Source organism: Anabrus simplex, chromosome 4, assembly GCF_040414725.1.
Source record: "Anabrus simplex isolate iqAnaSimp1 chromosome 4, ASM4041472v1, whole genome shotgun sequence".
Classification (NCBI taxonomy): domain Eukaryota; kingdom Metazoa; phylum Arthropoda; class Insecta; order Orthoptera; family Tettigoniidae; genus Anabrus; species Anabrus simplex.
In genome coordinates, this window is record NC_090268.1 from 200831008 (window position 1) to 200858851 (window position 27844).

The 27844-nt window shown below is 39.9% G+C and overlaps 1 protein-coding gene across 1 annotated transcript in view; it reads left to right on the forward strand.

Annotated features, from left to right (window-relative positions):
• Positions 1 to 27844, forward strand: part of Rok (Rho kinase) — a 387800-nt gene that overhangs the window by 101186 nt on the left and 258770 nt on the right. Inside the window, exons 11-13 of the mRNA XM_068227374.1 lie at positions 1563 to 1654; positions 1743 to 1902; positions 19285 to 19327. Coding sequence (XP_068083475.1) covers positions 1563 to 1654; positions 1743 to 1902; positions 19285 to 19327 — 295 coding nt within the window. The remainder of the gene's footprint in view (positions 1 to 1562; positions 1655 to 1742; positions 1903 to 19284; positions 19328 to 27844) is intronic.

Genomic DNA, 27844 nt, shown 5'->3' on the forward strand with positions numbered 1-27844 from the left:
GGATATTTTTCTGAAGACAGCATTGTTGAATGTGTATATGAACACCAATCTCGTTATCAATACTAATACATAAATTACGGTACTATGTTGCCTCTATCGTGAAATGGTAGGATACCTAGTGAACCAGTGTTTTTTTCTGATCACATTTGCAGTTATTGCTCTGTTGCTATTACCTGCAAACTGCTTTTCTTGTAAATTTATTACATGACGACTTTCTGCAAGTTTGGAATAATGTGGCCGATTGTTGTTGTATAAAACACTCTGAAATCCCAGTGTTAATATTTAGTGGGCCATGGCAGCACGTGGTGAGACGATAGCGGATATGTGCGCGGTGAAACGCATTAACCTTCAATGTTCGCCACTCGCAGCATAGCGGTGCATTTATCCCACGAGTGCACTGAGCTCCTTCCCGTATTTTGTCCGAAAATGGCGCTGGACTCTGGTAACGGATCGGTGTTGATGAAATTCAAGAGTACAAAAAGCTTTCTCCTTATCGGTAACCGCCTTTTGTTAAACACTGCTATTACTCCCATCTGGTAGTAATGTATGTACTACAGTTGATGCAAAACAAAACTTTTAGAGTTTGTCTAACTGTTATTGCAACAATACAAATGGTACGTTTTCCACTTTTTCAAAAAAAAGAAAATTCACGAAACCCCGACAATAATTTAGAATAACCCTGTATTATTGATAGTGGGTTTATTTGGGAAGACATTGATAATAAAGGGCAAAGGAAAATATTCACGATAAATTATGGGCCTCAGAATACTGCAAAGAATTGCTTATATACTGTTGTAAAAAAATTTGTTTTTTTACTGTCGAGTTCATAAAGATGGTAGTAGAACAGGCAGATATTATTGCTCAGTATCACATGCAGTCACACTGTATGTTGTTTCTGTTCTGGTCAAGGGTAAATTAATGGGTACCAGTTACTGTGTAGGAAATGTATGTGGATTTTGCAGTTTATATGTTAATAAGCATAGTACACAAACCTATATTGAGATCTTATTTCTCAAGGAACTGGGTACTACCTACTCCTATATTTGGTTCATCCATTTCCCTTGTTTGAATTGAAAGCATTACAAGATTCCTCCACTGCATTGACCTGATGTATCATATGTGTGTTTATGCATTAATAAAAAAAAACTGAAAAGTTTGGTAAAATTAATTGAACTGATTGTCAGTTATGCTCGATTAACTAAAAGCCTGCATTCATAACATGTTTGGTGCTATATTCCTTCCACAGCACAGGGTAACCAGGTAGTGAAAGTCCTTCCATGCTGAGATGTTAAAGGAAGCCAGTGGCCCTTTGAATCTATTCAAACTACAGAAATTTGCAGCTTTTTGTAGTCATAAAATATTGTAAAAAGAACCCAACACTGTACTCTGACGATGAAAATACATTGACTGTGCTCTCTGCACATGTCTGTCTTGTGTAATCAGTAAAAACATACAAGGTTTCAGTTAAATACAGCATTTAAAGAAACTTGAAGTGATCAACTTTTTGCTGATTTGTTTTAGAGAAATTTAATTAACTTTTCACTTCCTTTCTAATTTTACAGAACGAAAAGACTTGGAAGAAATGGTGTGGAAGAAATCAAACAACATTCTTTTTTTCAGAACGATCAATGGACTTTCGATAATTTGAGAGATTGTAAGTATAGTAATCATTTATATTTTCCCCCTTATTTTTATATTGCACTCTTTTATATTACTACTACTACCACCACTTCCATTGGCAGGTGTACCACCAGTTGTTCCTGAGCTTATTGGAGATGATGATACAAGCAATTTTGATGACGTTGAGAAAGATGAAAGCCCCGAAGAGAACTTCGCCATTCCCAAAGCTTTTGCTGGAAACCATCTTCCTTTTGTGGGGTTTACTTACTCAAGAGATTATCAGTAAGTTATTGCAATATTCTTTGACATGTCTTGAACCAGATTTCTATTAGTATCTGTTGTATTTGAGGAAGTTATACAACCTTTTTGCAATACCTATCACTGTACTTGCTTCAGTTGTATTACTTACTCAAGAGATTATCAGTAAGTTATTGCAATATTCTTTGAATGTCTTGAACCAGATTTCTATTAGTATCTGTTGTATTTGAGGAAGTTATACAACCTTTTTGCAATACCTATCACTGTACTTGCTTCAGTTGTACTAGCTTTGTAGTGTTAATCAATGTGCTTGTTTTATTCTAAAGAGATATAGATAGTACTCTTTTGTGACCATTCAGTGTGTTAAATAAAAATACAGGTAATTATTCAGAAATTAAGAATTTAACACCACACTCTGCTGGTTCCATATGATTCTGGAAGGGACAAGGGATTTGACATAAGGTGCATGTTTCTTTTACTGGAAGTTTCTAATATGTTGACAAGAAGGGTAATCATTGCTGGATTATTCCTTTGCTTTTTAAATACTTGCAGGTACATTGCATTTCAATTTGCTCATCCAAACTTAATATTAATTATTATAATTCTTCTTCTTCTTCTTCTTCTTATTATTATTATTGTTACGGAGATATCCGTGGTAGTTAGAGGTGAAAGAAGGTGTGGGCTGGAATAGGTCTCAACTACAAAATTAAAGTTAACTTAAAACTTTAACAAAGGTTATATTTTCTTTTCAAAATCAACAAATAACGGATAACAACATTTAACAATTTCCACCAGGTGAAATAACAACAAAAGGCAGGTACAAAATAAGTTTACCCGTTCAGGGGTTTTTTTTTTTTTTTTACAAGGTTTTGGGCTTCGAATCCCCCAGTCACAATCCTTGAGCTATTAGCCCAACTTTACCAAGGTACAAAATTGAACAAAGGGGCAGAAAACCCCATCATGCCAAGGAACACTTGCTCCTAATTACAATGTTAAGCCTCCTAGAGGCACACAGAGATCAAATTTAGGAAAGAGCAGACCTGCTCTCAATAGTTCAAGCCTATCAGAAGGCCATAAACAAACTTTACACTTGACTGCCCTTAAGGCGTACTTATAAATAAACAGGGGTATCTTGTACCCATTCTACTGGGCCTCAAATGAAAAAATAATAGTTTAATTTAAACGGCCCTAAATACAAGGGGAATAGAGGCGAGAACTTGCACTCCTAAATACACATATTAAAACCTAAGAGGCACTAGGCTGATAATACAGGGGCTAATCCCAATCTATGGAGGTGACTCGTATGAGGAAACTTAACACATTAAGGAAGCGTAGAAACGGTTATGAAAACGTAGTCACCTCAATTTCAAAATGAAGGGGAGTTCGAGAGGGTAAAGCACACTCTATCCCCGCTTTAAAATTCAAGAAAACTGAAGTTTACCAGGAAAAGGGTTTACATGTTTAATAGGTTACATATTAAAGGTTTCGAACCCTCCCCGAGAGTTAGACTGCTGAGCTAGCAAGAAATTAAGATGTTAAGAGGCCATTACCTTGTAGAAGTACTGCTGTCAGAAGAACGAGGCGCTTTCCGCCCCCTGCTACATATTCACACACTGAGTTAGATGTTATACTAGTGGCCCGGAGACAAGAAAATCAGCAGTTTTTATACCCTTGTGGAAAATTCGAGACCTTTCAAGAATGAGTACACACACCTCCTCAACTTTATTGGATAGCTTAGAGCTACATATCCATATCGAAGAAGACATACATGATTGGCTGAAAATTAATTAAAGAAATTCAGGATTGGCTAAGTTCAAATCTGACGGAAGGAAGGATTAATATTGCCAACCCAAAAAATAAAAGAACAAAATTTAGTAAAGACAACAACTTTTGAATACAAAATTTCTTCAAGAAGGTTCATTCCATTGCACCAGAGTGTATTACCATAGTTTTTGGTAGAGGCATCTGTTAGAGAATGTCCACACTTCTTGATCACTGAAAAACAAAAGTAAATCAAAAACACTCAGTGACAGCTTCTGATAAACCGTAGAGTTAGTTCGGTTTTTAAAGTTCAGGGTTTCTCCTGTAGAGTAGAAAAAATTGGCGCAAGATTTGAACTTGCGTCGTAGAGGTGTACCGCCCGGTAGAATAATAATAATAATAATAATAATAATAATAATAATAATAATAATAATAATAATAATAAAAACCTACAACCTGTTATCCAGTCATTGACTGGGTCAGGGAATGAAACATATATAGGCTGTTTTTACAATGGGGTCGCCACTCCCAAGGTGATTTATTAATTAGTGATAAATGCTATGAAATGATAATGGAGAGTGTTGCTGGAATGAAAGATGACAGGGAAAACCGGAGTACCCGGAGAAAAACCTGTCCCGCCTCCGCTTTGTCCAGCACAAATCTCACATGGAGTCACCGGGATTTGAACCACGGTATCCAGCGCTGAGAGGCCGACGCGCTGCCGTCTGAGCCACGGAGGCTCGTAATAATAATAATAATAATAATAATAATAATAATAATACAACACCTTGCGCAAGGTGGACCATGAATAAGATGGGAAACGTGCATTTCAATCTGATTCTCTGGTCCTGGCAGGTAGAATAGGTTTTAAAGTGTTGTTTATTTTGCATAGTATAGAATAAGTCCATTGCAGAAACAAAAAGTAATTTTTAAGAATTTGTCAAAATATACCTGTATGTACAATCGTACATTTTTACATCTGTCTTTTACTGTTTGGTGTGTCATAGATCAGACAAGTGTAACTTCATATATGGAGAACTATGCAACCGAGCAAGTGGCCGCATGGTTTGGGTCACGTAGCTGTCAGGTTGCATTTGGGAGATAGTGGATTCGAACCCCATTGTCGGCAGCCCTGAAGATACTTTTTCATGGTTTCCCATTTTCACACCAGGCAAATGCTGGGGCTGTACCTTAATTAAGGCCATGGCTGCTTCCTTCCCACTCCTAGTCCTTTCCTATCCCATCGTTGCCATAAGACCTGTGTGTGTCGTGACGTAAAACAGATTGTAAGAACTAGGCAGCATACCTGCCCTTGTTTAAGTCCACTAACCTGTTTTCCTAGAAAGCAGGCAGGCTGCAGAGCCCCATATGTACAGTCTCAGAAAATCTGATAAGATTAGCAACTCAGTGTGGTAAGGGATCCTTGTTCTTAGAGTCAATCGATCTATTCCTATAAGCATGTAACATGGCTTAAAATTACTAGATGTCGCTAAACAAAAAAGTGAAAGTTATTGATGCTAAGGAAATAGGATAAGTACTCGGTATAGGAAATTATGTTGTGGTTCAAGAGTGGCAGAATGCAGATTTACAACATGCTTGAACGTAAGGATAAAATAACTGATGAGTGATTCCACTGATATGTTACCTAAAATGGAAGGCAAAAATAACTAGTAATGGGAGAAAAGCCCAGATTTGTAAGCACAGTCAAACAAGTAATAAACAAGAAGAATGAAGAATGGAAAAGAATAACCACCAAAACATGCAAGAAGAAATGCATGAAAATCTGATAATTTGCTTTGTAAAATTCTTACCTACTTGATTTCTGTTACAGTATACTGTACAAGGAAGGTCAGTCCGAGATTTTCTGGTGTGAAGATTCTGTATATGTCAGTGAAAAATGATTTGTAAAGTGAAAAATGTTCTTTCTTGCACATGAAAAGCACCACAGTTCTTCTTCGGTGAATCCTCTATTAGGTTCATAGTCCGTATTGATAGTTCAAGCACGCAGGTATGAAGGATGAGTTCTCCACCTAATCAGTACTTTATTTTACACAGTGTCAATATTATTTACATAAAAGGACTACCGGTTTCAGCCTGTAAATAGGTCATCTTCAGCTATTGAAGAAGCTGCTTAATAGCGACTGTACAGAATAAATACTACTAATGCACTAATGCACTTTTAAACATCTCATAAAACCGTTGGACATAGTATTGGCATTAACATAGATATTCGATCTTGACATCAGAATGTCAGTGATTCTTGATAAGTGAGATCTTTGTCAAAGCCAGGCTGAAATGGTTTGGTCATCTCAAAATAACAGACCCACAAAGAACTGCTAATGTGTGGTTTGAGAAGGAAATCTAAGGCAAGAGATCAAGAGGTCAGCAACGGAAGAGATGGATCGATCAGATTAAAAATAAACTAGTTGGACAATGTCCGGATTTGCAGCAGGTTATAATACGAGCTGCTATACGAATGCGGGCCCGCGAATAGGAATTCACTGAACTTTCAAAGGCAGTATCAGTTGCGTATAACGAAAATGATTAGGGAAGTAAGTAGGATTTACACAATACTTGTGTGTGTTTATTTTAGTTTTCAAATTAAATTTGAAATTTGTTGTAAATAAAATGATTCCACAAAGCACTTTTTAAGCCTGCTTTAATTTTTTGAAGGGAAACCTGGGGTTCGTCTTGGATTTGAAAAAATACGGTAAATTAATTGTAGAAATCAATATATTACTTGTAGGAGTGACTCCAAGGAGAGTTGATTGACTTCCATAGACACATACGGGCATGTTTTGAATTCTTAAATTTGGGTATGTTTCGTGTAATGTTGAAATTTGTCTAATGTGGAAAAATATTCTGGTCCCTTGCGATTCTGTATTGAACAGTTTTACTAGACTGAGCGTGGTTCGGGTCATGTAGCTATCAGCTTGCGTTTGGGAGATAGTGGGTACGAACCCCACCGTCGGGAGCTCCGAAGATGATTTTCCGTAGTTTCCCATTTTCACTCCAGGCAATTGCCGGAGCTGTACCTTAATTAACACTAGAACCGCCGGAGCGGTCAAACTGACCGCTACACATTTTCCAAACTCAATTTTGACTACAGTTTTTATTGTAGGATATTGAGCTGCAGTGACTATTCCTGATTAATGGTTGAGAAAATCCATATTAAATATAATTAATTTTGCATCAATGGATGGAGCATTAGTAACGGGTATACTTACTACTGCAGGAGTGGTCATTTTGACCGCTGTATTAATTATCATAATAAAATGTATTATAACACATACCTCTCGTTGAGATATAATCATCTGCTCATAATTATCCTATCAACAACGGTAATATTCAAAAACTAAAAAATCGAACTGGGATATATTACAAATTGTACGAACATTATTTCCGCTGCGTCTCTGGTAGTGTTGTCTTTCGTCAGCTTATCACAGTACAGTAACAAAGTTTCATAAACCATCAGTTGCTGAGTCTATTGCATGACATTTTTGAAGATATGTCTGATGTGGAATGTGGTCCAGATATAAAGGACCTAAAATGAAAAATGCATACGAAGATTACTACCAATCAAATGGAAACTGGAAAAGGGAACTCCACGGAAGTCCCAGTCTCACTTGTGGCTGTGACGGTATGGAAGCTGCTGAATAATGATGTTCGGAGACAGACTGGTGTGTCTGGGTATTATGAAAGGTACTATTCAACCGGCCAGTATTGCTACAATAGCACTTTCTGGTCCAGTGAGTAAAATAATGGCAAACAATTTCACTCCCCATCATGCCTTCCCTTCTTCAGATCACGCTGAAAACCGGATTTTTCAGACTGAAGGGAATCAGCATAACAACTTCGATGAAATTTCTTGATTTATACCGTATTCAAATTATAATGTTGCCTCGCATAGGCTGAGTACGGATGAGTTTTCAGTTATTGTATTACAGCCGTAGAAACAGTAACCCAGGGCCTCTCAAATGCCCAAAATCTCACGCGTGCAAACTGAGGCGCAGATGTCCTGTGCACAGTGCACCGGTCCCACTCGGTCAGCTCGGACTGTGTATTGTCTTGGGGCGACTTGCCTAAGCTCGGTTCAACTCGGCTTGGATTTGGAGCGCTACGGAGCGAGTGAGGAAGAGGTAGACAGGCGGAGCGAGCAAGACGGGTGTGGGGAATGAGAGAAAGAGCACTATTGCTCCAAATCGAGGAGCACCGTGCACCACGCAATGCACTGGTGCATGCACCCTGAGAGGCCCTGCTGTAACTCATAAAGCATAGTATCATAGGGGATGCGTCAACCAAGGTAAAAGCCTCCCATGGCCATATAATGCGTCATTAGGTAGTAACGGCATCGCGGAGTGGATTGTAGCAGACTTTGGGAGGTCTACACCAGGTAGGCTCACCATATCCCCTCGAAAGAAAATCCAGGACTTTCAAAACGGCATGTTTATGACGACAGTGTAACGAGTGCGTGGCGTCTTTTTATTGATAAATCAATATTGAAACTCATAAAGCAATGTATAGAAACAGAGGCAAAATGATAGTAATGAGAAACTGTGCGTACTGAGAACGAAAATATAATAATTTCAATAGTGGTCAAAATGACCTTCATCGGCGGTTCAAGGTATATAATATATTCCGGCGGTTCTAGTGTTAAGGCCATGGTCACTTCCTTCCCACTCCTAGCATTTTCCTATCCCATCGTCACCATAAGACCTATCTGTGTTGATGCGACTTAAAGCAAATGGACTTTTTTTAAATTTTAGTGTAGTGATGAAAAATTTGTTGCCTTCTAATTGTATCTTTTATTTTTGGTGTGCTGTATGTAGAAGTTTCCTTGAAGAGTAAAACCCAAATCATATTTTTTCCAGTAAAGATAATTCTTCTCAGTTTGTAGCTCGGATGGTTGAGTGCTGATTTTCTGTACCCAAGTTGGTGGGTTTGGTTCTGCCTCAGTTCGATTGTATTTGAGGGTTGTCCTAGAATGAAACGGAGGAGCTCTGTAATGGATTGTATTGAAACTATAGGAGCGGATAGCAATATAGTGCTAGAAGAGTAGTGGTAGAAAAATCGAACAAGGTGGAGGGCTTTAGTACCCTACCCTACCCAGAGAGAATCTTGAAAAGGGAATGGATGAAGTATAATAATATGATGATTCTTCCATTAGTATTTTACCAGTGCCATTTGTTCCTTCTTAAAACATGATCCACACTATAATTTGTTTGTCATTGACAGACTAGAGAATATATTTACTATTCTTTAATACTGCAGTAGGGAGAAAGATTAATTACATAAGAACTCAAAGAATTTATTAAATTTTACATGTTTATTACTGTACACAACGTTGAAAATTGTAAACGCTTGCTTGTTACACAAAGTATTTGGCAGTCACTGTTTCTTAAGAGTAAACACTGTACATCTCGTCCCATATTTTATTTTTCTTTAAATTGGTGAAATTGCAACATTTTCTCAGTCATCACAAGTTGATTCTGTTGGGCATTTTCACACAGTGCCTGGATCTTGCAAGTCTTTTTCCTTCTGTCTTAAGCATTTTAGTCCTTTGCCTTGGTGTTGGAGGTTGCAGGGAATTTGGTTACATAAGCTACTGCATAATTGTGCATATCTCTGGAGGATAAAGGGGTTGAAACTGCATAACTCTTTTACCGTGCACAATCTTCACTCTTGCGTTTACATCAGATCCAGGGTATGTTTCAGAAATTAGACCAAAGGACTGGTTGAAACTTGATCTTCTTCACTCCATCTGATTCCATCAGCACTATCTCTCAAACTAATAATGTCCTTTGCCTCTGCTCCCTCTGATAGTCTAGCTAAGGTTGCAGAACTGCCGACGACAATACTCTCGTAGCTTTTGAAGGTATCTCAGCCTTCAGTTCATGCTGTTGGCATCAATAATATCCTAATTAATGACTTCAGTGGTCTGTTCGGCCGTGCTCAAACATGGGAAGTGTTACTGTTTCAGAGATTAAGCTGTCTTCCATGTACTGTAGGTTAAAGGCTGAGAGTTCAATGTTGCCTTAGTGTCGCTCTTCAGAATTTAGAACTTTCCTGCTTAGAGTTCTTTACAGGAGTTCGTTAACCATTTAGACCAACCTCTCCCCCAACCATGGTGCTTCAGGGGGGATTGTAGACCCATTCAATATTGTTCTATACTAGACATTGCCATTATTGTCTGCTCAGGCTGTTGTTTATGTCCACAAAGTTAGTGTTGTTGTCAGTATATATGATGTGCACTCTCCCTCTTCAATGCAGTAAATCTTGCTCAATAAAATCATGAAATGTTCTCAGTAGAGTGACTTGGCAAGCTTGAGATGTATAGCACGGTACACAGCGCTTGTGAAAAATACTATCCATACTTATTTCCCTGTAAAAGACTAGCCATGTGAATCCCCATTGTTTCAAAGGTTGCTGTATGCTTAACACTGTCTTTAGATAACAGTGAAGGCGGTGATTCAACTGGTTTTGTTTGATGTCTCGTATAAATCATTAATTTTCCCAACAGGCTGCTAGAATGCTGTTATTTGCTTCTCAAATACCATTTGATCATGAGCATGAGGGAAAAGAATGGGTTTTTAATAATAGTCTTCATCATCGAGCAATAACCTTGGTCTGGACTCTGATTAGCCCAGGCTGATCTGTGAAGGTATGCAAAACCTTCAAGATCTTTGTTTCTCCACGTTTGAAATGTTCTTGTTGGATACACTGCAACAATGTTCTTTCAGCACACTTGACTTCTTAAGCTAAGTTCTCCCCCCCCCTCACCTACTTTCATTGGTACAGTTCTGCCAGAATCTGTGGATCTAACAAGTCATTGTTGGTATTTTCATATACCGGTAACTGGAAAAGTATTGAAGAGCACACTGAATCTTGGGTTGCTGCTGGAAACAGAGCACAAAGCTTTCTTCCTCTTTTCCTTATTCACATCTTGCTCTAGGGCAAGTACCTTCTACTGTAGCCACCGTTCTTCCTCTGCCTGAAGCCAGTCAGGACCTTCCCACCATCTACTAAGAAACAAAACCTCTGCATCACATCCCCTGCAAGGTAAGTCAGTTGGATTTAAGGGATCTTGGATGTAATGCCATTTATTAGAAGTATTTTGCCTTTGTTCTCTGAATTTGTTGCTGACAAAGACATTCCTATCATAGTCTGTTTATCCATGCGACAGCTGAATCACTCTAGCAGTGTGTGTCTCACCACCTTCCAGCTGTAGACTCTTCTTTATTTCATGGCATAGTTTTGATGCAATCAGGGCGGTTATCAGTTCAACTCAAGGAATAGATCATTCCTTTAATGGCGCTAGTCTAGATCTTACCTGTACTAGACTCACGGTTATTTACCCATTACAGTCAGTTCTCAAGAAAGCGCACACTGTGTAGTATGTCTGATTTCTGTCACTGGACACATGTAGGCTAACTGTTTCTGTTCCATTGGCACCTCTGTTAATCTCTTCGTTACCAGACATTTCCCCAGCCAAGGCAGGTTTGAGCCATGCCAGAAACTTACACAATATTTCTTTGCATCCCAAGTTGTCTCTTAATTTCCATGCTTCTTGCAGGAGCAGTTTTGGCTCTAACATTGCCCGAGTGGCAAATCCAACTGGATCAAACCTTCCGGCAGCAGAGAGCAGCTTTCGCTTTGTAATTTTGTTACCTGTGAGCCATGCAGAAGTTTCGTTGCAGAAAATATAATCTCTGTTAAGTGTCCCACAATAGTCCAAGCAATGGTACTGTCTCACTTCCAGGGTTAAACATGCTTCTGTTTGTAATTTTGAACTGGTCCATCCACGGAGTTAAAATTTTATGGTAGACATAGGCTCGTTTGCTTCTTTCATAAATTTTCTTAACTCACCATTGTACTTGACTCTTATCATGCTTTTTTCTACATAAAACAGTGTTCTTCAGCTTCTGAGCTATACCTCTCATTTTCTCTGTTGCCACATGCAAGTGATGGTGTAAAGTAGCACTTAGGCCCGGTTTCTCCAACGAATGTTAAGTGTTAACTCTGCTGTTAAGGAGACTTAACGCGTAATTTAACAAAATGGTCGTCTCATCAAGGATTGTTAACTCTTAACAAATTGTTAATACTTGTGTTAAATTAACCTGGCAGCAGCCCTGTGTTAAACCTCTTAACAACTGCTAAAATTTCAAAATGGAGGCATGTAGAAGACGTAAGTTTGAAGCTTTACTGCTGTATGAAGACTATTTATAAACTGAAGAAGGCAAAGGACGACCCATACTAAGAAATAACTACTTTCTAGAGTTGTCAGAAGATATATTTCTAATTACCAAAGCCATAATGAACAAGATACTAGACGATATTGAAAATAGGTTAGAGTTTCCAACAGTGAGGACAAATATCATGAGGCAGGATCCGCTTCGGACCATTTGGAGGTGATAGAACACTAAAATGCGAACACATTTTACTCAAACTTGTCAGGTCTGCAACCTAATAATTTCCGAAAAATTTATGAATCCCTCGATTCTAATGCAACACCTATATACTTAAAGAGTTGCAATCTCGTCAAGTGGAGCAGTGGCTGAGTGGTCATCGTACTTGTTTCTGAACCGCGACGACTTGAGTTCGAGTCCCGCCACAGGCATACTTTTTTAATACAAATTAAATCATTGTTTCAGGGAATGTGAAGGTAAAATGCAAATAATATGAATAATCATAATAATTGCAGTGGAAGTTATTTTCTACCTCAAATTAATATATATATATATATATATATATAGAGATCCAGCAGAACTATGAGAACGTGTATGCCTATATTAATTTCAGGTAGAAAATAAATTGTACTGCAATTTGCGTAATATGTTTGTTCCAATTCTTATGTTGACGTTCCCTCAAATATTAATTTAATCATCTTCTTCTTCTTTATCTGTTTACCCTCCAGGGTCGGTTTTCCCTCGGACTCAGCGAGGGATACCACCTCTGCCGCCTTAAGGGCAGTGTCCTGGAGCTTCAGACTCTGGGTCGGGGATGAAACTGGGGAGGATGACCAGTACCTCGTCCAGGCGGCCTTACTTGCTATGCTGAACAGGGGCCTTGCTGGGGGATGGGAAGATTGGAAGGGATAGACAACGATGAGGGATGGAAGCGACCGTGGTCTTAAGTTAGGAGGAGATGTGGGAAACCACGGAAAACCACTTCAGGATGGCTGAGGTGGGAATCGAAGCCACCTCTAATCAGTTGACCTCCCGAGGTTGAGTGGACCCCGTTCCAGCCCTCGTACCTCTTTTCAAATTTCATGGCAGAGCTGGAAATCGACCCCAGGCCTCCAGGGGTGGCAGCTAATCACACCAACCACTACACCACAGAGACGGACATATTAATTTCTTTTATGCAAAAATCATAGCTGCGACGAGACTCGAATTCACGTCTACGAGGTTCGCAGGTAAGTACGGTGACCACTTGGTCACCACTCTGTTCCGCTGTGATGTAACTCCCAAGTATATATGCCTTGCATTCGAATCGGGGATTCATCAATTTTTCAGAAGTTATTAGGTTGCGGACCTGACATGTTTAATTAAAATTTGTTCCCTTTTTAGTGTTCTACCACCTCCACTTTGTCCGAAGCGGATTCTGTTTAATGACATCTGACCTCATTTTTTTTTAAAACGAAAGCGTTGACCTAAACCCTTATACACGAGTTACCGTTGAGTGTCTCCTCACAGGTACATTGAAGCTCGGTGAAATCGGTTGACCATAGGGTCTGGCCTCTACTTGTTAGATATTATGCTTGAGACACTTTTCATGTAATTGTAGGCGACTGTGATCACGAGTGCAAGAAAAAGTGTGTGGAATCCTGCAAAGAATTCCTGCTGCCACTGCAGCATTAACAAGGCATTATGTTATTTTCCTCGCAATAAAATAATGCCTGAAAACCATTCAAAACACATCAATTATCACATTTTCCCGGTGATAAGAATATAAGAATAGGCTATGTAGAATGTTGTGATATAACAGCCCGTTCTTTCATTTTTTAAGCACATTCACATAATTTAAAATTAAAATGAAATGAAATAAAAACTTGCATTCATCATAACACTTTTGTTCCTCTTATTTAACATGTTTACGTCTTACTGGTCTCCGCTAACCATAACCTATAATAATGTCAGCCATGTGTCCGTGTGACAAAATACTATTTCAACACCACTAGGAGCGCTTTATGTAAAGAAACAAAAGACGCTCACTGCCGAACGCATTCAGAAATCTGTGTTCGTGAAACAGGGCACTTTTAAACAAAGTGTTAAATTAATAGCAATTGTTATGTAACATTTGTTAAGTAAAATTTAACATACAGTTGAAGAAACCGGGCCTTAGAACAGACTAGGAGCTACCCCAAACACTATGCTGCGATGTCTTAATACGATTACTCCTCGTAAATTAGAACTTATCCACCAGAGAAATATAAAAAAAAATTTCAGTCCTCTTGTGCTACAACTTATGTACGAGGGCTGATTAACAAAGATTGTGACTGATCTTTTTCACAGATGTTTATTACTCCATTTCAATGTTTGCATTATCGTTTTCAAAGTAGTCCCTTCTACTTCATTGCACTTTTTATTGCGTCTCTGCCAATCATGGAACACATGCTACCGAGCTCGATAGCTGCAGTCGTTTAAGTGCGGCCAATATCCAGTATTTGGGAGATAGTGGGTTCGAACCCCACTGTCGGCATCCCTGAAGATCGTTTTCCATGGTTTCCCATTTATACACCAAGAAAATGCTGGGGCTGTACCTTAATTAAGGCCATGGACGCTTCCTTCCCATCCTTGCCCTTTCCTGTGCCATCGTTGCCATAAGACCTGTCTGTGTCTGTGCGACGTAAAGCAACTTGCAAACAAAAATTGAACACATGCTGCAGACCATTCTCTGTCAGGTCCTTGAGAATCGCCTCCCTTTCTTGAGTACTGCTTCGGAGTTCGAAAATTGAATGCTCCTAACCTTTGCCTTTAGTGATGGGAATAAAAAATTTCACAGGGTGCAAGATCAGGGTAATGTTGAATCGAGCCAGAAACTGCAGGGCTTGATTTGCGACGTGCGGCCGTGCATTGTCATTGTGAAGTCACCACCCAGTCCGAGAAAGCTCTGGTCGTTTCTTTGCAATGTGCTTCCTCAGTGTAGCCAATACTGATGTGTAGTATGCTGCTGTAACAGTAGTGTGAGGGGGAACTGCATGCTGGTAAATCTTATTGTCTGGTATGCGAAATGCACGTAGTGTCTACACAATAGAGCATTACTACCAACCTACCGACATGAGAGTGCTGCCGACTACGGATATTATACATAAAAACCCGCTCTTTTCAAATATTTATGTTACAGGTAGGAAACTATCATGGAATCTACAGGAAAAAGTCAGTCTCAGTCTTTGTTGATCAGCCTAGGTAGAAAGACTAGCTGCTGTACCCATCGTAGCACTTAATGTATGCACCTAAGTTGTTATTTTGAATGCTCAGGTAAGAAAGATAGCAGGAGTGAAATGTATATGTCTAGGAAACAGATGGAGAACACTGACTTACCTGGTAAGAATGCATGGTTATAGTACACAGAAGAAAAACATGAGTCCAAAAAGTCCAAAATTTTTGTCTGCAGCCTTCATTACTGGAGGATAGAATAATAATTGTCATTGTTGGCAAGTAGACTTCTGCGTGAGGTAAGGGGATTGGGAGATCAAACAAGAGAATGGAAATATGCAGAGTTTATCTAATGTTAAGGTCATGTGCGTGTGTGGCAGTTGGAGGGGGGGGGGGGTACTTTTACTGTGAAACATTCATCAAACATGGTTTGGTGGTGTCGCATGTGAATTGGGACAGGAACATTTATGTTAGAACTTTTCCAGGTACTGCGGTGGCTAATGTACTTTTAGCTATTGTGTTGCAAGTTGAGCCAGTGTAGAAAGTTGGGCAGAATCTGCTTTGAAACTGGTAAATAATTTTAAATGAAGTACAGTAATGATGATCGTGTATGGAGTAAGATTTGTTGGTGATGCTGCCGGTAGAAGTGGTGCTTGGTATAAACGACAGGTCTTATAGAGTCTGTGTTAATAGGAAATAACCAGAAGGGGTTGGAGATTGGTATGATTCATAATGAGTGAGAATGTTTTTGAGGTTGTGTGGGCATGTGAATGTGACTGTGGGGCTTTTTGGAAGATGATCCCAGGTGTAGGGTGAGGATGAGAGAAGACAGGATGCTTGTTTTAAAATGTGATTGATTTTGTGTAGACCAGGATGCTATGTGGTTGTGAAGGGTAGGTGGTTAGTTTGCGTAGGGAGTTTGGGGACAGATTTCATGGCTCGGGAGATCTTGCGGTCAAACAATTGAGAGGGCAACCCCTAGCAGAAAACTCCTTCCTCAGGTGGTGGTGGTGGTAATGGTCTTTAGAAGTTGAACAAATCCATTAGCCCACGATGACAAGGCTGAATTGTAAAGATAGTTTTGTAATATGGGCTTGAAAACCGTTGTTTATTTATTTATTCATTCACGAAGCACAAGATACAGCTACACTGAGCAAATTTCACTTGCACTGTCAACAGACTATTTAACAAACGTAAACTTTCAAAATAAAATATAACAAACATAACAAAATATAACAAGATCAGGTACACATCCTACTAATAACTGTCCAAATCGAAAACCATGAGAATGTCCATGTTCATAGCCAAGTCGTCGTGGGTCAAGATGGCGGTATAACCCTTTCACATCAACTTATCTTTAAGATACTATTTACACACCTCTCGAATACACTTTTATTTGATGCTGTATCAAGCTCTTGTCTCCTATTAATATTGTTAAAGAGTGTTGGGAGGTGGATTAGGAAAGATCGTTGAAGTATTGAGTGCTGAGTGTGGGGAATGTGGAGAAGGTCTTTGGTTCTGGTGGAGCGGGAAGGAATGCGGAGAGAGAAGAGAGAAACAAGATGTTCCGAGCGGTAATGTCCATTTAAGATCTCGTGGAGGAAACTCAGGTCAGCTACCTGTCGCCTGATGTGCAGCGGTGACGCATTAATTGCCATTAATACCTGCTGCGTAGACTGATTTCTGAGCTTGGGGTTTCTGTTCCTTACAATTGCAGCAAGGAAGGACACTGCTCTGTCTAACTGCTTAGTATTGGAGGGGGCGGCTGTTGTCCAAATCGGAGAGCAGTAGTTTAAGAGAGGTTGAACGATCGTGAGGAAGAAGTGACGAAGAGCAATGGGGTCAGAAATTTCTGTGAAGCGATAGAGAATGCCTAGTAATTTCATAGCCTTGGTTGTATATGTTTCTATATGGGTCTTAAATTGTAGTTTTGTATCGAATATTACACCTAGTTCACGCTGTTGTGTAACCACGGTGATGGGCTTGTCGAGTAGGTAATATGATGTCGGTAGAGGAGATTTACCAGTGTTATGGTCATGTGGCTGCATTTTTGTGGATTGGGGATAAGTTTCCAAGTATGGCACCAGTTCGAGCGGGCATTAACTGACGACTGTAGCAGAGCTGCATCTGCTGGATTCCTGATCTCCCTAAATATCTTGCAGTCGTCAGCAAAGAGTAGGGTATTCGCTGTTTCGTTGAGTTCGGATGGCAGATCGTCCATAAACAAAGAAAACAGCAAGGGGCCAAGAGTACTGCCTTGTGGGACACCGGAGGTGACTGGTAACCATGAGGATGAAGTGCCTGATATTACCACTCTCTGCCAACGGTTATGTAGGAAGCCAGCAAGATGGGTCAGATGACTGCCATGTATATTAAATTGTTCGAAGGGTTTATGGAGCAACAGAGTATGGTCAACAGAATCGAAAGCTTTCAAAATGTCTACATAGCAGATATCCAGCTGTGATTTAGCTGCAATGGCGTGTGATGCAAAGCAATGCAGAGTGGCCAGGTTTGTTAGACAAGAGCCACCTGGTAGAAAACCATGTTGCTTGGTTGAGATATACGGCAAAGTGAATGCGAGGAGACGCTGGTGTATAATTTTTTCAAAGATAAAGGATAGTGTGGGAAGAATAGAGATTGGTCGGTAAGATGAAACATTAAATTTGTTGCCTGATTTGAGAAGTGGAACAATATTTGCCTGTTTCCAGGTAATAGGAAAATAGCCCGCGGCAAAACGTCTGTTAAATAATTTAGAGAGAGGGACGTAAAGAGTGCTGGCAGTATTTTGTAGGAAGAGAGGACCTATAGTGTCGGCACCGGTAGCTTTGTTGGTACGAAGAGTTTGAAGAAGGTTATGAACTTCACTTTGTGTGGTAGTTATGCTTCATAGGGTTCTGTTTGAAGCTGTACCAACGGGAGGGAGCGGTTGGTTTTGTAAGGGAGGGGAGAATTTGGAGAAGAAATACCTGTTGAACAGTTCATTGCGATCGGCGCCATCTGCTGTTGCATCGTTGTGGTTCACGCTGACAGGAATCCGCTCCGTCCTTCTCCGTGTGTTGATGAGACTCCAGTAGCGCTTGGGATTGCTGCGGACGTTTTCAGTGACAGTGTCTACGTGTGTTTTGTAGTCTCTTCTGACCATAAACCTCGCGTGGCGGCTGATTTTAACGAAGATATTGTGAGTGTGTGGGTTAGAGAAGTCTTTTCACAGGCGCCAAGCTCTCTTCTTATTAAATAGTATCAGTCTGGTAATGGATATACTGCTGATGGTTGGTGGGTTTGACATGTACAAAGGTGTAGATTTTACCATTCTGCAGGTGGAGGTAAACGTCAAGGAAAGTGAGACGTGTGGGGGAGATCTGCCAAGTGAAATGGACACTGTAATTAGAGTGTAGGGGTTGCAGGAGTGAGGTAAGCAGGCTTCCTTCATGGTGCCACAGGAGAAAGATATTGATAAACCTCCACCAGACTAGGGGCTGGAGAGGTTCATTGGCGAGGAAATCCTTCTTGACTTTTCTTGAGGTATTATTTTGGTAATGATACAAGAAAGGGTACATGCATGTAGGAGTTCTGGATCAGCCAAGAGTGCTTCCTGAGGATATATGCTTTAATTGCTTCTGGTATTATTAATAATAGTCAGATGGGTAGAAAGAGACAGGATGAGAGAAATAAGGTGACTAATAATACTGCACTCATCATCGTACAAGAAAATAGGAAAGCTAATAGGCAGCATAATTCAAAATAAAGACGACAAAGGGAAGGTTGCAGTGTAAGTTAAGAATGTAGTCAAGGACACACAAAAAAGAAATGCATTTGTTCCACCAAGATCATTTCTGGGTCTTTATCATTTCTGTTACACTGTTTGCCCATGGCATATACAATCAGCAGAGTTCATGGATTTCAGTATTTGCAGAAAATGTAAAAGTATGAATTTTATGATCATCAGCAGCCTAATAAATTTCATAGTTCCAAATGAAGTTGTTAGTAGTCTACGATCATAATATGGGAAAGTCAGATATCTGAAGTGAACCCCGCCCACCTGCCCTCCTAGTGTAAAATAATATTACTTTTCTAAATATTTTTCTCTGTTTAGGAGGTAGGGCAGTTATAGTGATAATGTTATTTGATATATACCTCTATAAATACTATGCTTTATTTCCCCACTTATGTTTCAAATGTGATCTGAACTGATTGTGAGTATAATAATGATTGGTTCTGTCTTTACTATTCTTCCTTGTGCCTTTACACCATTTTCTCTAATGTTTAGGTTGCTATCAGATAAGGGCAGTACTCAGCTTTTGATTGATGCGGTAAGAATTAGCAAATATTGTAAATGTAATACCGCTTGATATTAATTTTCTTATTTTAAAGTTACCATTAGCTATTTTAATTTAGATATTATTTTTATTAATTAATTAATTAATTTATTTATTTATTTGCTTATTAGTTTGCTATTTTGGGGATGTGCAATTTTTAATTTAATTTTTTCTTTTTTTCTTTTTTTTTTTCATATTTCTACTCCATGATTGTACCAACATAAAGGTGGATACGGTAAGTAAAATTATTTTGTAATTTGATTTGGGTTTTTTAAAAGCAATTTACTGGGGAATTTGAAATTTAATTTCATTAACCTTTCTGTGATGGTTTGAACGTATGTCTTAGTAAAAGAAGAAACTCTTTTACGTTGCAGATTGTAATGAATTCTTCCCGTAACCTAAGTTCTAACTTTCTGCCCTTCACTTCAGCTCAGTATAGACCTAGTAGAGAGGATCCATGCAAAATATATCCCACAATGTTGTAGAAGGAATTACATTCCTGATTTGACAAAGGAAGGTAGAACCTGTTCTAAATTCCTTTTAAAAAAATGTTCTTATATAAATAATTTAGAGCATCAAAGCCGCAGGAATTTAATGGAAAACGATCCCAATCAACAAATCTTTAAAATATGGCAAAACTTTCAGGTAGGAGCTTTATTAAAAACTAGTAAGGAAGTTAATAAACACTGTGACACACTTTAGAGTTGTTGGAAAGAATGGCTATGAACAAAATTTCTCCTGTGTTCTAGGAGAAATTTATAAAAGAGATGGAGAAATCAATTTCAGTCATGTTTTCAATGTAACGTTTTAGTGAAGATTAATTTAAAAATAGGATAACTTGAGTAACATTATTAGATCTGTATGTTACTTATGATATTTAATTTTACAGAAAAATGAAAACCTGCAACCTGTTTTCCAGTCATTGACCGGGTCAGGGATGTAATGAATGAAGCATATGTAGGCTGTTAGTACGATGGGGTCGCCACCCCCAAAGTGATATATTAATGACTGATAGATGCTATGAAATGAGAATGGAGAGTGTTGCTGGAATGAAAGATGACAGGGAAAACCGGAGTACCCGGAGAAAAACCTGTCCCGCCTCCGCTTTGTCCAGCACAAATCTCACATGGAGTGACCGGAATTTGAACCACGGTATCCAGCGGTGAGAGGTCGACGCGCTGCCGTCTGAGCCACGGAGGCTCTTAATTTTACAGAAGATACACAAAATATTTTTAAGTACTACCCTAAACAAACAAGATCTGTCCAATGAAACTTTGGGGAGAGATTGTTTTATAGGATCCTAACAGGCAATTAGGTCTAATATGTGAATGATGATATGAAAAATAACAAAATATTTCCGTCTTGTGTTCGTTACTCATACCTATCTTTAAAACAGATATTTCAACCTGCAAGTCAAGAGCAGCAGGTGAAAAAGCAGAAGGTGTGAAGTGTTCTAATACACAATACCAAATCTTCACATCCAATCAACCCTGGATAATGCTTGGCAGTTTATCTATGCTGATATTGCATTGATGCTTGGGGAACAAAGACTGTCTGGAAGAAGCTCGTAAGTTCTTCAGGGTAACTTTCATTTTACTGTAAAGGAAATCATCTGATGGTAAATCTGCTTAGAACTCAACCTTTTGACCTGTGCAACTGAGATGGTATGAATTAGATGAATCATGACATAATGAATATATTGGGCATCAGACGGTTCATCACCAACCATTTTGGTGTCATTTTAGATGGCATGTTGTCAAGTACTACCATGCGGATAAAATGATCAAAAGCACAAGAAAGGAAATCTTGCAACTTCCTACTAACACACCAGACAATGTGATCTATTCAGAAAAGCACAAGAAAGGAAATCTTGCAACTTCCTACTAACACACCAGACAATGTGATCTATTCAGAAAAGTTAAAGGTCTTAGCCTTTTCAAAACATCTTGGGAAAATCACCTTCAGTGTATTAATGGATGTAACATAGTCGTTAAGAATGATAATCAGTTTGCTTATGCCTCAAGAGATTCCCATATGGAAAGGAAGGAATGTTTGAAACTTATGAACATTGATAATCTTACTGCACTGAATAAACAGGAGATAAAGAATCTGCCTTGTTAATAATAATTGAACATCTATTTATTTTAATCATGTCATTGAAATTATGAAATACTTTCGCTGAAGAGGTGAACGATATGTTCTTAAAACTTGTATCAATAATTAACATATTATATTAAATCATTTTTTGATTAGTATTGACAAGATGGATTCTTTATCTCTTGTTTATTCAGTGCAGTATGTTTATCGCTGTAAGTAGTCAATAAGGACCAATATAGACCATTAATATGGTGGGGTGGTAAAGGAATGGAGGAGCGGAAAAGAACTGGCCATCCTACCGTACGTTAACTCCAGCTCAGGCACACCTCTGCGGAGGTTTGGACCTGCCTTTGGGCAGAATACACCTTTACCTTTCATGTACATAAATGAAAGTTTATAAGCTTCAAAACTCGTTCAGTGATGCATGTTTCCAGGCATTACAGACAATGATTGGAGACCATCTCCTTCACTTCCTGTGCTTTGCATATAAGTTGCATCTTGTGGAAATGTTATTCTCAAGGAACTGTCGCAGTTGAACAATTTAGTTTCAAAACTTGACATGGCTTTTCTCCACTGCAGAAAGTTTAACTCCTATCTAATTTTTTTCCAAGATAATTTCCCTGATTTGAATGCAGTGTTGTTCCCAGCTCCTGTCATCACCCGATGGAACTCTTGATTTTGCTTATTACAGTATCTTGACAAGTACTTCACACCCATGGTAGAATTACCCTTAGCTCTCCTGATGACAATTCCCTAAACACCAGTGGCCATTCAGTGTTGGATATGTTTAGAGATCAGGATATGATTCCCTTGCTGAAAGTTCAGATAAAGTTTGTTTTACGGATATCTGTGAAAATTAATGCAGCACTCACAGTACTGGAGGGCCCGTCCTACCCGATGCTCACAAGTTGTGGGATGATCTTTTGACTATTTGGGGAGAATTGAAGAGGAATGCTGACGGATGGTTTCCATTTGAAACAAGTGACCTGCTGGAGAGTTTCAGAAACAATGTGGAAAAAGAGGAAATCAAGGTGTAATTTAAGCAGTGTATGCTTCAATGCATAACAAAGCTCTCCAAGCACACGAGCCTCAATGATACTAATGTGTATTTCAACGAAGTGTGCAATTTATTTAATCCTGCAGTTGCAGGGCAAAACAGTGCTCTGGAACCCAAATCACTTGTGTCTTTGAAGCATAAGTTACCATTTTTAGAAGTGTCACTGTTGATCAGATTGTGGAGGGCTGCGAGGCATGTCACCAACAGATGATGCAGAACATTAAAATGAAAAATAAACTTCTGACACTCTTCAAATGTTGATGGCACTTAGGTTCAAGTTTCCTTTCTGTGCCTTGGCAGCACTGCAGTGCATTTGGACACCTACGAACAGTGAGACAAAGTGGTAGTGGTAGTGAGACAAAGTCTCTCATAGTGCATTGACACTGCCGGTGGCTTCAAGTAGCCTACGTGGTGGCCTCCACGGTATGCACTAGCCATGCGTCTTGGTAGGTGTGCAAGGTACCAACTGACGAGCCCAACCTAGCATACGGGGGCGAAACGCTGGCAACCAGGAATAAGTTAGCTGGAAAATTTATGATGTCCAATAACGGACCATTTATATTGGTATTACCTACGAACAGTGTCGATGTAGAGAGGTTTATAGCAAGTACAACATGAAAACTGATAGGCAGTATCGAATGAAAGAGGACACCATTCAAACAATTGACATGTTGTACTTCAATCATCTTTGAAATTCCTCTTCCTTGTAGGTCTGTTGTACTGAGATAAATGAATACGTTCAGAATAGTATTTTTCACGTTGAAATTGTGTTTGAAAATTTGTAAATAATGCATATTCGTGTGTTAATACTTCTTGCAGTCTTATGTTGATTTTTTGTCTTATTTTCCATAGTGTATTCAAAACTGCATGGCGAGCATTATGTGATTAAACAGTATGGTTTCATTCCCAAATGTTTTGTATGCAGTTTCGCAAATTATGCATATTTTTCATCATTATGCTACAAAACTCTAAATTTGAGAAGTATAGATGCCACAAAATGCTAAATTTGAAAAATCTCTGATTCTTAAATGCTATAAACCATGAACTCTACCTATAACATATCAAAACACCATCTCCAAGAGATTGAAGTAATAGATGGTTGGAGCACGCGGCACCAAACCTTGACAGTTTGGCGATACATGGAAGCGTTTCCAGCTACCCGTGGATGACATTCACAAAATAGTTATGATAGCTCTCAGAGGTTCCATTAGGCTCCTGAGACACTGCATAATGTCATTATTAACAAAAACTATCAAATTTTTATAATTTCTATGTTTTATTCCTTTGTAATATCTCCATCACATATGATCTGTATTACCTTGTCTTTCATGGCAGCCTGTTAATACACGAGGTTGGTGTTTGTTTTTTATATATATAAATTAATGCAAAAGGTATGCGATATAAACAGAGCCATCTACAATTAAAGCCAGAAGGTACGCTTGGCATCTCCATACCTATCTGTCAATTGGAGGCCGAGAGAAAAGGGGGCTTGTCAGACTTTGATTAACTTCACTCATTTTCACTACATTTACACCAACACGATGATTATGATAAATGTACTATCTTCATAAAATGATACTAAGAAGCACACACATCATTAAATGCATTCACTGAAGTTAGAAACAAGTTATACATTTTACACGAATGAAAACAAAACACTTCAAGAATAGTACTCACAAGCTCAATTATTGTGGAATGTTGACAGCTTCCTCAGCTTCCTCTGCGTAATGTTTTTATCCTCACTGCTGGCATGAATCTTTTTCCTCATCTGCTTTCTATAATTATTTAACACGACATTGGGAAATGTAGACAAGAAACAATCTATCAGACCATTATCACACCCACAATGATGGTGTTCAAATCAGAATTGTTGAATTTCACCTCTTCCTAAAGCAGCTCTGGATAGAGAGAAGAGAACTTCTTTATGACTGTGCTGTGTCATTAGTAGCGTCTCCTCCAGGTTGACGCATGGTAGTACCAGGCTTACTCTATATACGTAGTGGTTGGGTGACTCGCCACAACTCCGATGCGTGGACTTTGACAGGCGGGTTGTTCTTCAGTAAGTAGACCCAATGGACCAGCTGCTTATCCACTCGATGGGACCAACCCACTTAGGTGCGAGACCTGCGTGAAACCCTCCAATCTTATTACTGATTGGGTGGTTACGTCGCAGTACTTGTTGGCCTTGTAGGAAGATCTGGGTCTCTTCAACATCTTGAGCCTTGGCCTGGGTGAGGGATCTCTTCTCGGCCAAAGCTTGATTTTCCTTGATGTCCTGCTGCTGCTTATACTGCCACTCAGTTAGGGAAACAGCTGTATCATCTTGACCAGAAGTGGGTGGTGGACGAATCTCCCAATCCCCGGTGACATATAGCGGTCGACCAAGGAACAGCTCCGCTGGGGAATAGCCAGTGACACGTGATCGCCGTCGCATGTCAAAGAGTGACTGCGGTTTCTGACAGTCCCACAATCGACATTCTTTGTCTATTAGGTGGACCCGTAGCATCCTTTTTAGTTCCTGGTTCTGTCGTTCCGTTGGATTGGTCCTTGGGTTGTAGATCGGGGTGGTCCAGTGCTCTCCACCCCATTCTGTCATCATTTGCTGCCACTTCCTTGATGTGAACTGACTCCCGTTGTCTGACAGAATGCACCATGGATAACCGTAGCTCATCTTGTAGAAGGCTGGTGATGCGTTCCGCCATGGCTTCTGGTATCGGAAAGGCCTCAGTCCATCTTGTGAAAAAGTCGGCGATTACTAGGAGCCCTGTTTTAATCTGTAGTGTTCTAGGGTAAGGCTCCATCAAGTCCAGGGCTATGACCTCCCAAGGGTGTCGCAGCTGTCTTCCTCGTTGACTGTAATCTGCCTTCCTGTTGCTCGCCTTCGTGCAGGCACAGATGTAGCACCCCTTCATGTAATCCAGGATGTCTTTCCGCATGTTGACGCAGAAGAATTTTTCGTTTGATAGTCTGATATGTCTCTTCGCCTCCTGGAAATCCGGCTTCAGTGCTGTCGTGGAACTTCTTGAGGGAACTTCTTGAGGATGTCCGTCGTGTGCTATCTGACGATCACCACTACTGCAGGCGTGTCGGAGAGGTGCGACCTGTATGTTAAGAGTCCTCTGTCAACCTGGAAGTTCGTGTAGCACTTCTTGAATTCCTTCGGGATGAGTCGATTATCAGTGTTCTGTCTCACTGCGTCATGGTCATACAGGGCTTATCTAGTTCTTGCCACTGTTTGAAAACTCCCAGATCAAGTTCCTTCTTGATGGTCATAAGGACAGGTCCCTTAGGTTCACTCTGGTGTTTTAATGGGGACTCCCTCTCGACAATGGTGCTCTTAGCTTCTGGTTCCATCGCCGGGTGGCTGGATAAGCTGTCTGCTCCTATGTTCCTCGGTCCTGCAATGTGACACACATCGAAATCAAATTCTGCGATTAACAGAGCCCATTGCATCAATTTAGATTTTGAGCCAGAGACCGAATTCAACCATTTGAGAGCGGTGTTATCGGTGTAGAGCTGGAACCCCCTTCCCTCCAAATAGCCTCTGAATTTATCCATGGCTCACACCACGGCTAAGGCTTCCTTCTCGGCAGGGCAGTAGCGTTCGGTGGCAGATGGCTTTCTGCTGGCATACTCGATGATGTCCCTTCCGCCGTCGCTCCTCTCGTGGAATAACACTGCTCTGAAGCCGGAGTCACTGGTGTCCGTTTGTAGGCACATCTTCCGTTGAGGGTCGGGATGGGCTAGACCGGGAGCATTGCATATTGCAGCCTAAATGCCTTGGAACGCTGCCTCTTCATTGCTGGTCCATCGGAACGGGCGGTTGTTATGCAGTAGATCGGTGAGTGGTACTGCCTTCTGTTCAAAGTGTGGCACGAAGCTTCTATACCATCCACACAAGCCAAGGAACTGACGTACTTGTTGCTTGGTCCGCGGGTGTTCAGCTTCTTCCACAGCTCGATTCTTCTCTGGTTGCCTTTCTAAACCTTCAGATGTTAGGACGTGGCCAAGATATTCTACGTGGGACTGGGTGAAGTGGGAGTTCTCCAGTTCTCAAGTAAGTCCATGAATCATCAGTCTTTCCAGTACTTTCTTCAGATGTACAAGGTGTTCTTGAAAATTCTTGCTGTGAATTAAAATGTCGTCGAGATACAGCATCCAGCCACGAATACACTTCAATAGATAAAGATCTTAAGATCTTGCATTATGAGCAAAAAGGCACATTGCTCAACGTTCTGGAGAGCATCCACATCGATTTAGATCAGTTTATGAACCCCTCTCACAATTTAAGTCAAGGAGAAAAAGAACATTCTACTTGAAACATTCATTCCATATATTTATCAGAACTTCCATAATATAAGCAAATCTCGCCTCTATCTCTCCAACTCACCACCCCTTCCCCCTCCCAACACCAGGCCTCCACCTCCCCTTCCCCCTCCACTCCTTCCATCCTCTCAAACACAGCTGAACCAACAATAGACTAGATCGCTCGAACGAGACCGTTACTTTGAGAAAGCCAGGCTGTTTGAGAGGACAACCGCCTTCTAAACACCGTAAGTTCAAGCTTTCTACGCACCCATTCCACACTTTTTATTTATCAGCCCAAGTTTCTCACACAACCTTATTTTTTTTTCCATTACAGATTGGAACTTCATTGACTGTTTCCACTAGGTCACTTACAGTTTACCATGCATCTGTCATCTCCCTAACACAGCTTCTCAATTTTATGTCGCGGCCCTTCCGACCTTTCATAATAAGGCAAACCAACCAGCCAACATTATGAAACGATAATCAAGAATGGGACCGCTAGATTGAGAAGATACTGAGAATGCTGCTGTTCTAAAGCTTCAAATGTCATCGGTGTTTTTCCTTGTTACAGGCTTTTCGCCTGCACGTTATATCAGTCTTGGTTTCTCAAACTTTTTCGCTCCCACTCCCCTCCTAGCCAATTCGATGTGATGGGTTTCTTCAAAGATAGATTTTCTGCCTGAATTTTTGGCACAGTGATTTCATCCTGTTTTGTATTGTTACAAAACCAATATTTTGTAAACGAAGAGGTCCGCAACCTCACTATGTGCACTTTTTGTTCATTTCCATCGTTATAATTTTGTTTTCATTTCTTTTCTTAGGTTAACACAGTTTTTAGTTTCAATTATGTTTTGTATTAACCCCTGTTTCACTGAATTTTATTGCAACGAGTAGTTTTTTGCTCCACATGGTGATGTAAATATTGTATATTGTGCTAATTTTGTTTCCGTCTAGGCTCTCTTTTGTTTTTTGGCATTTTAAAGCTTGTATTATGTAAATTATTTCACCCCTCGCCCCCCTTCGTTTTTCACTGAAGGTGGCTCAAACGA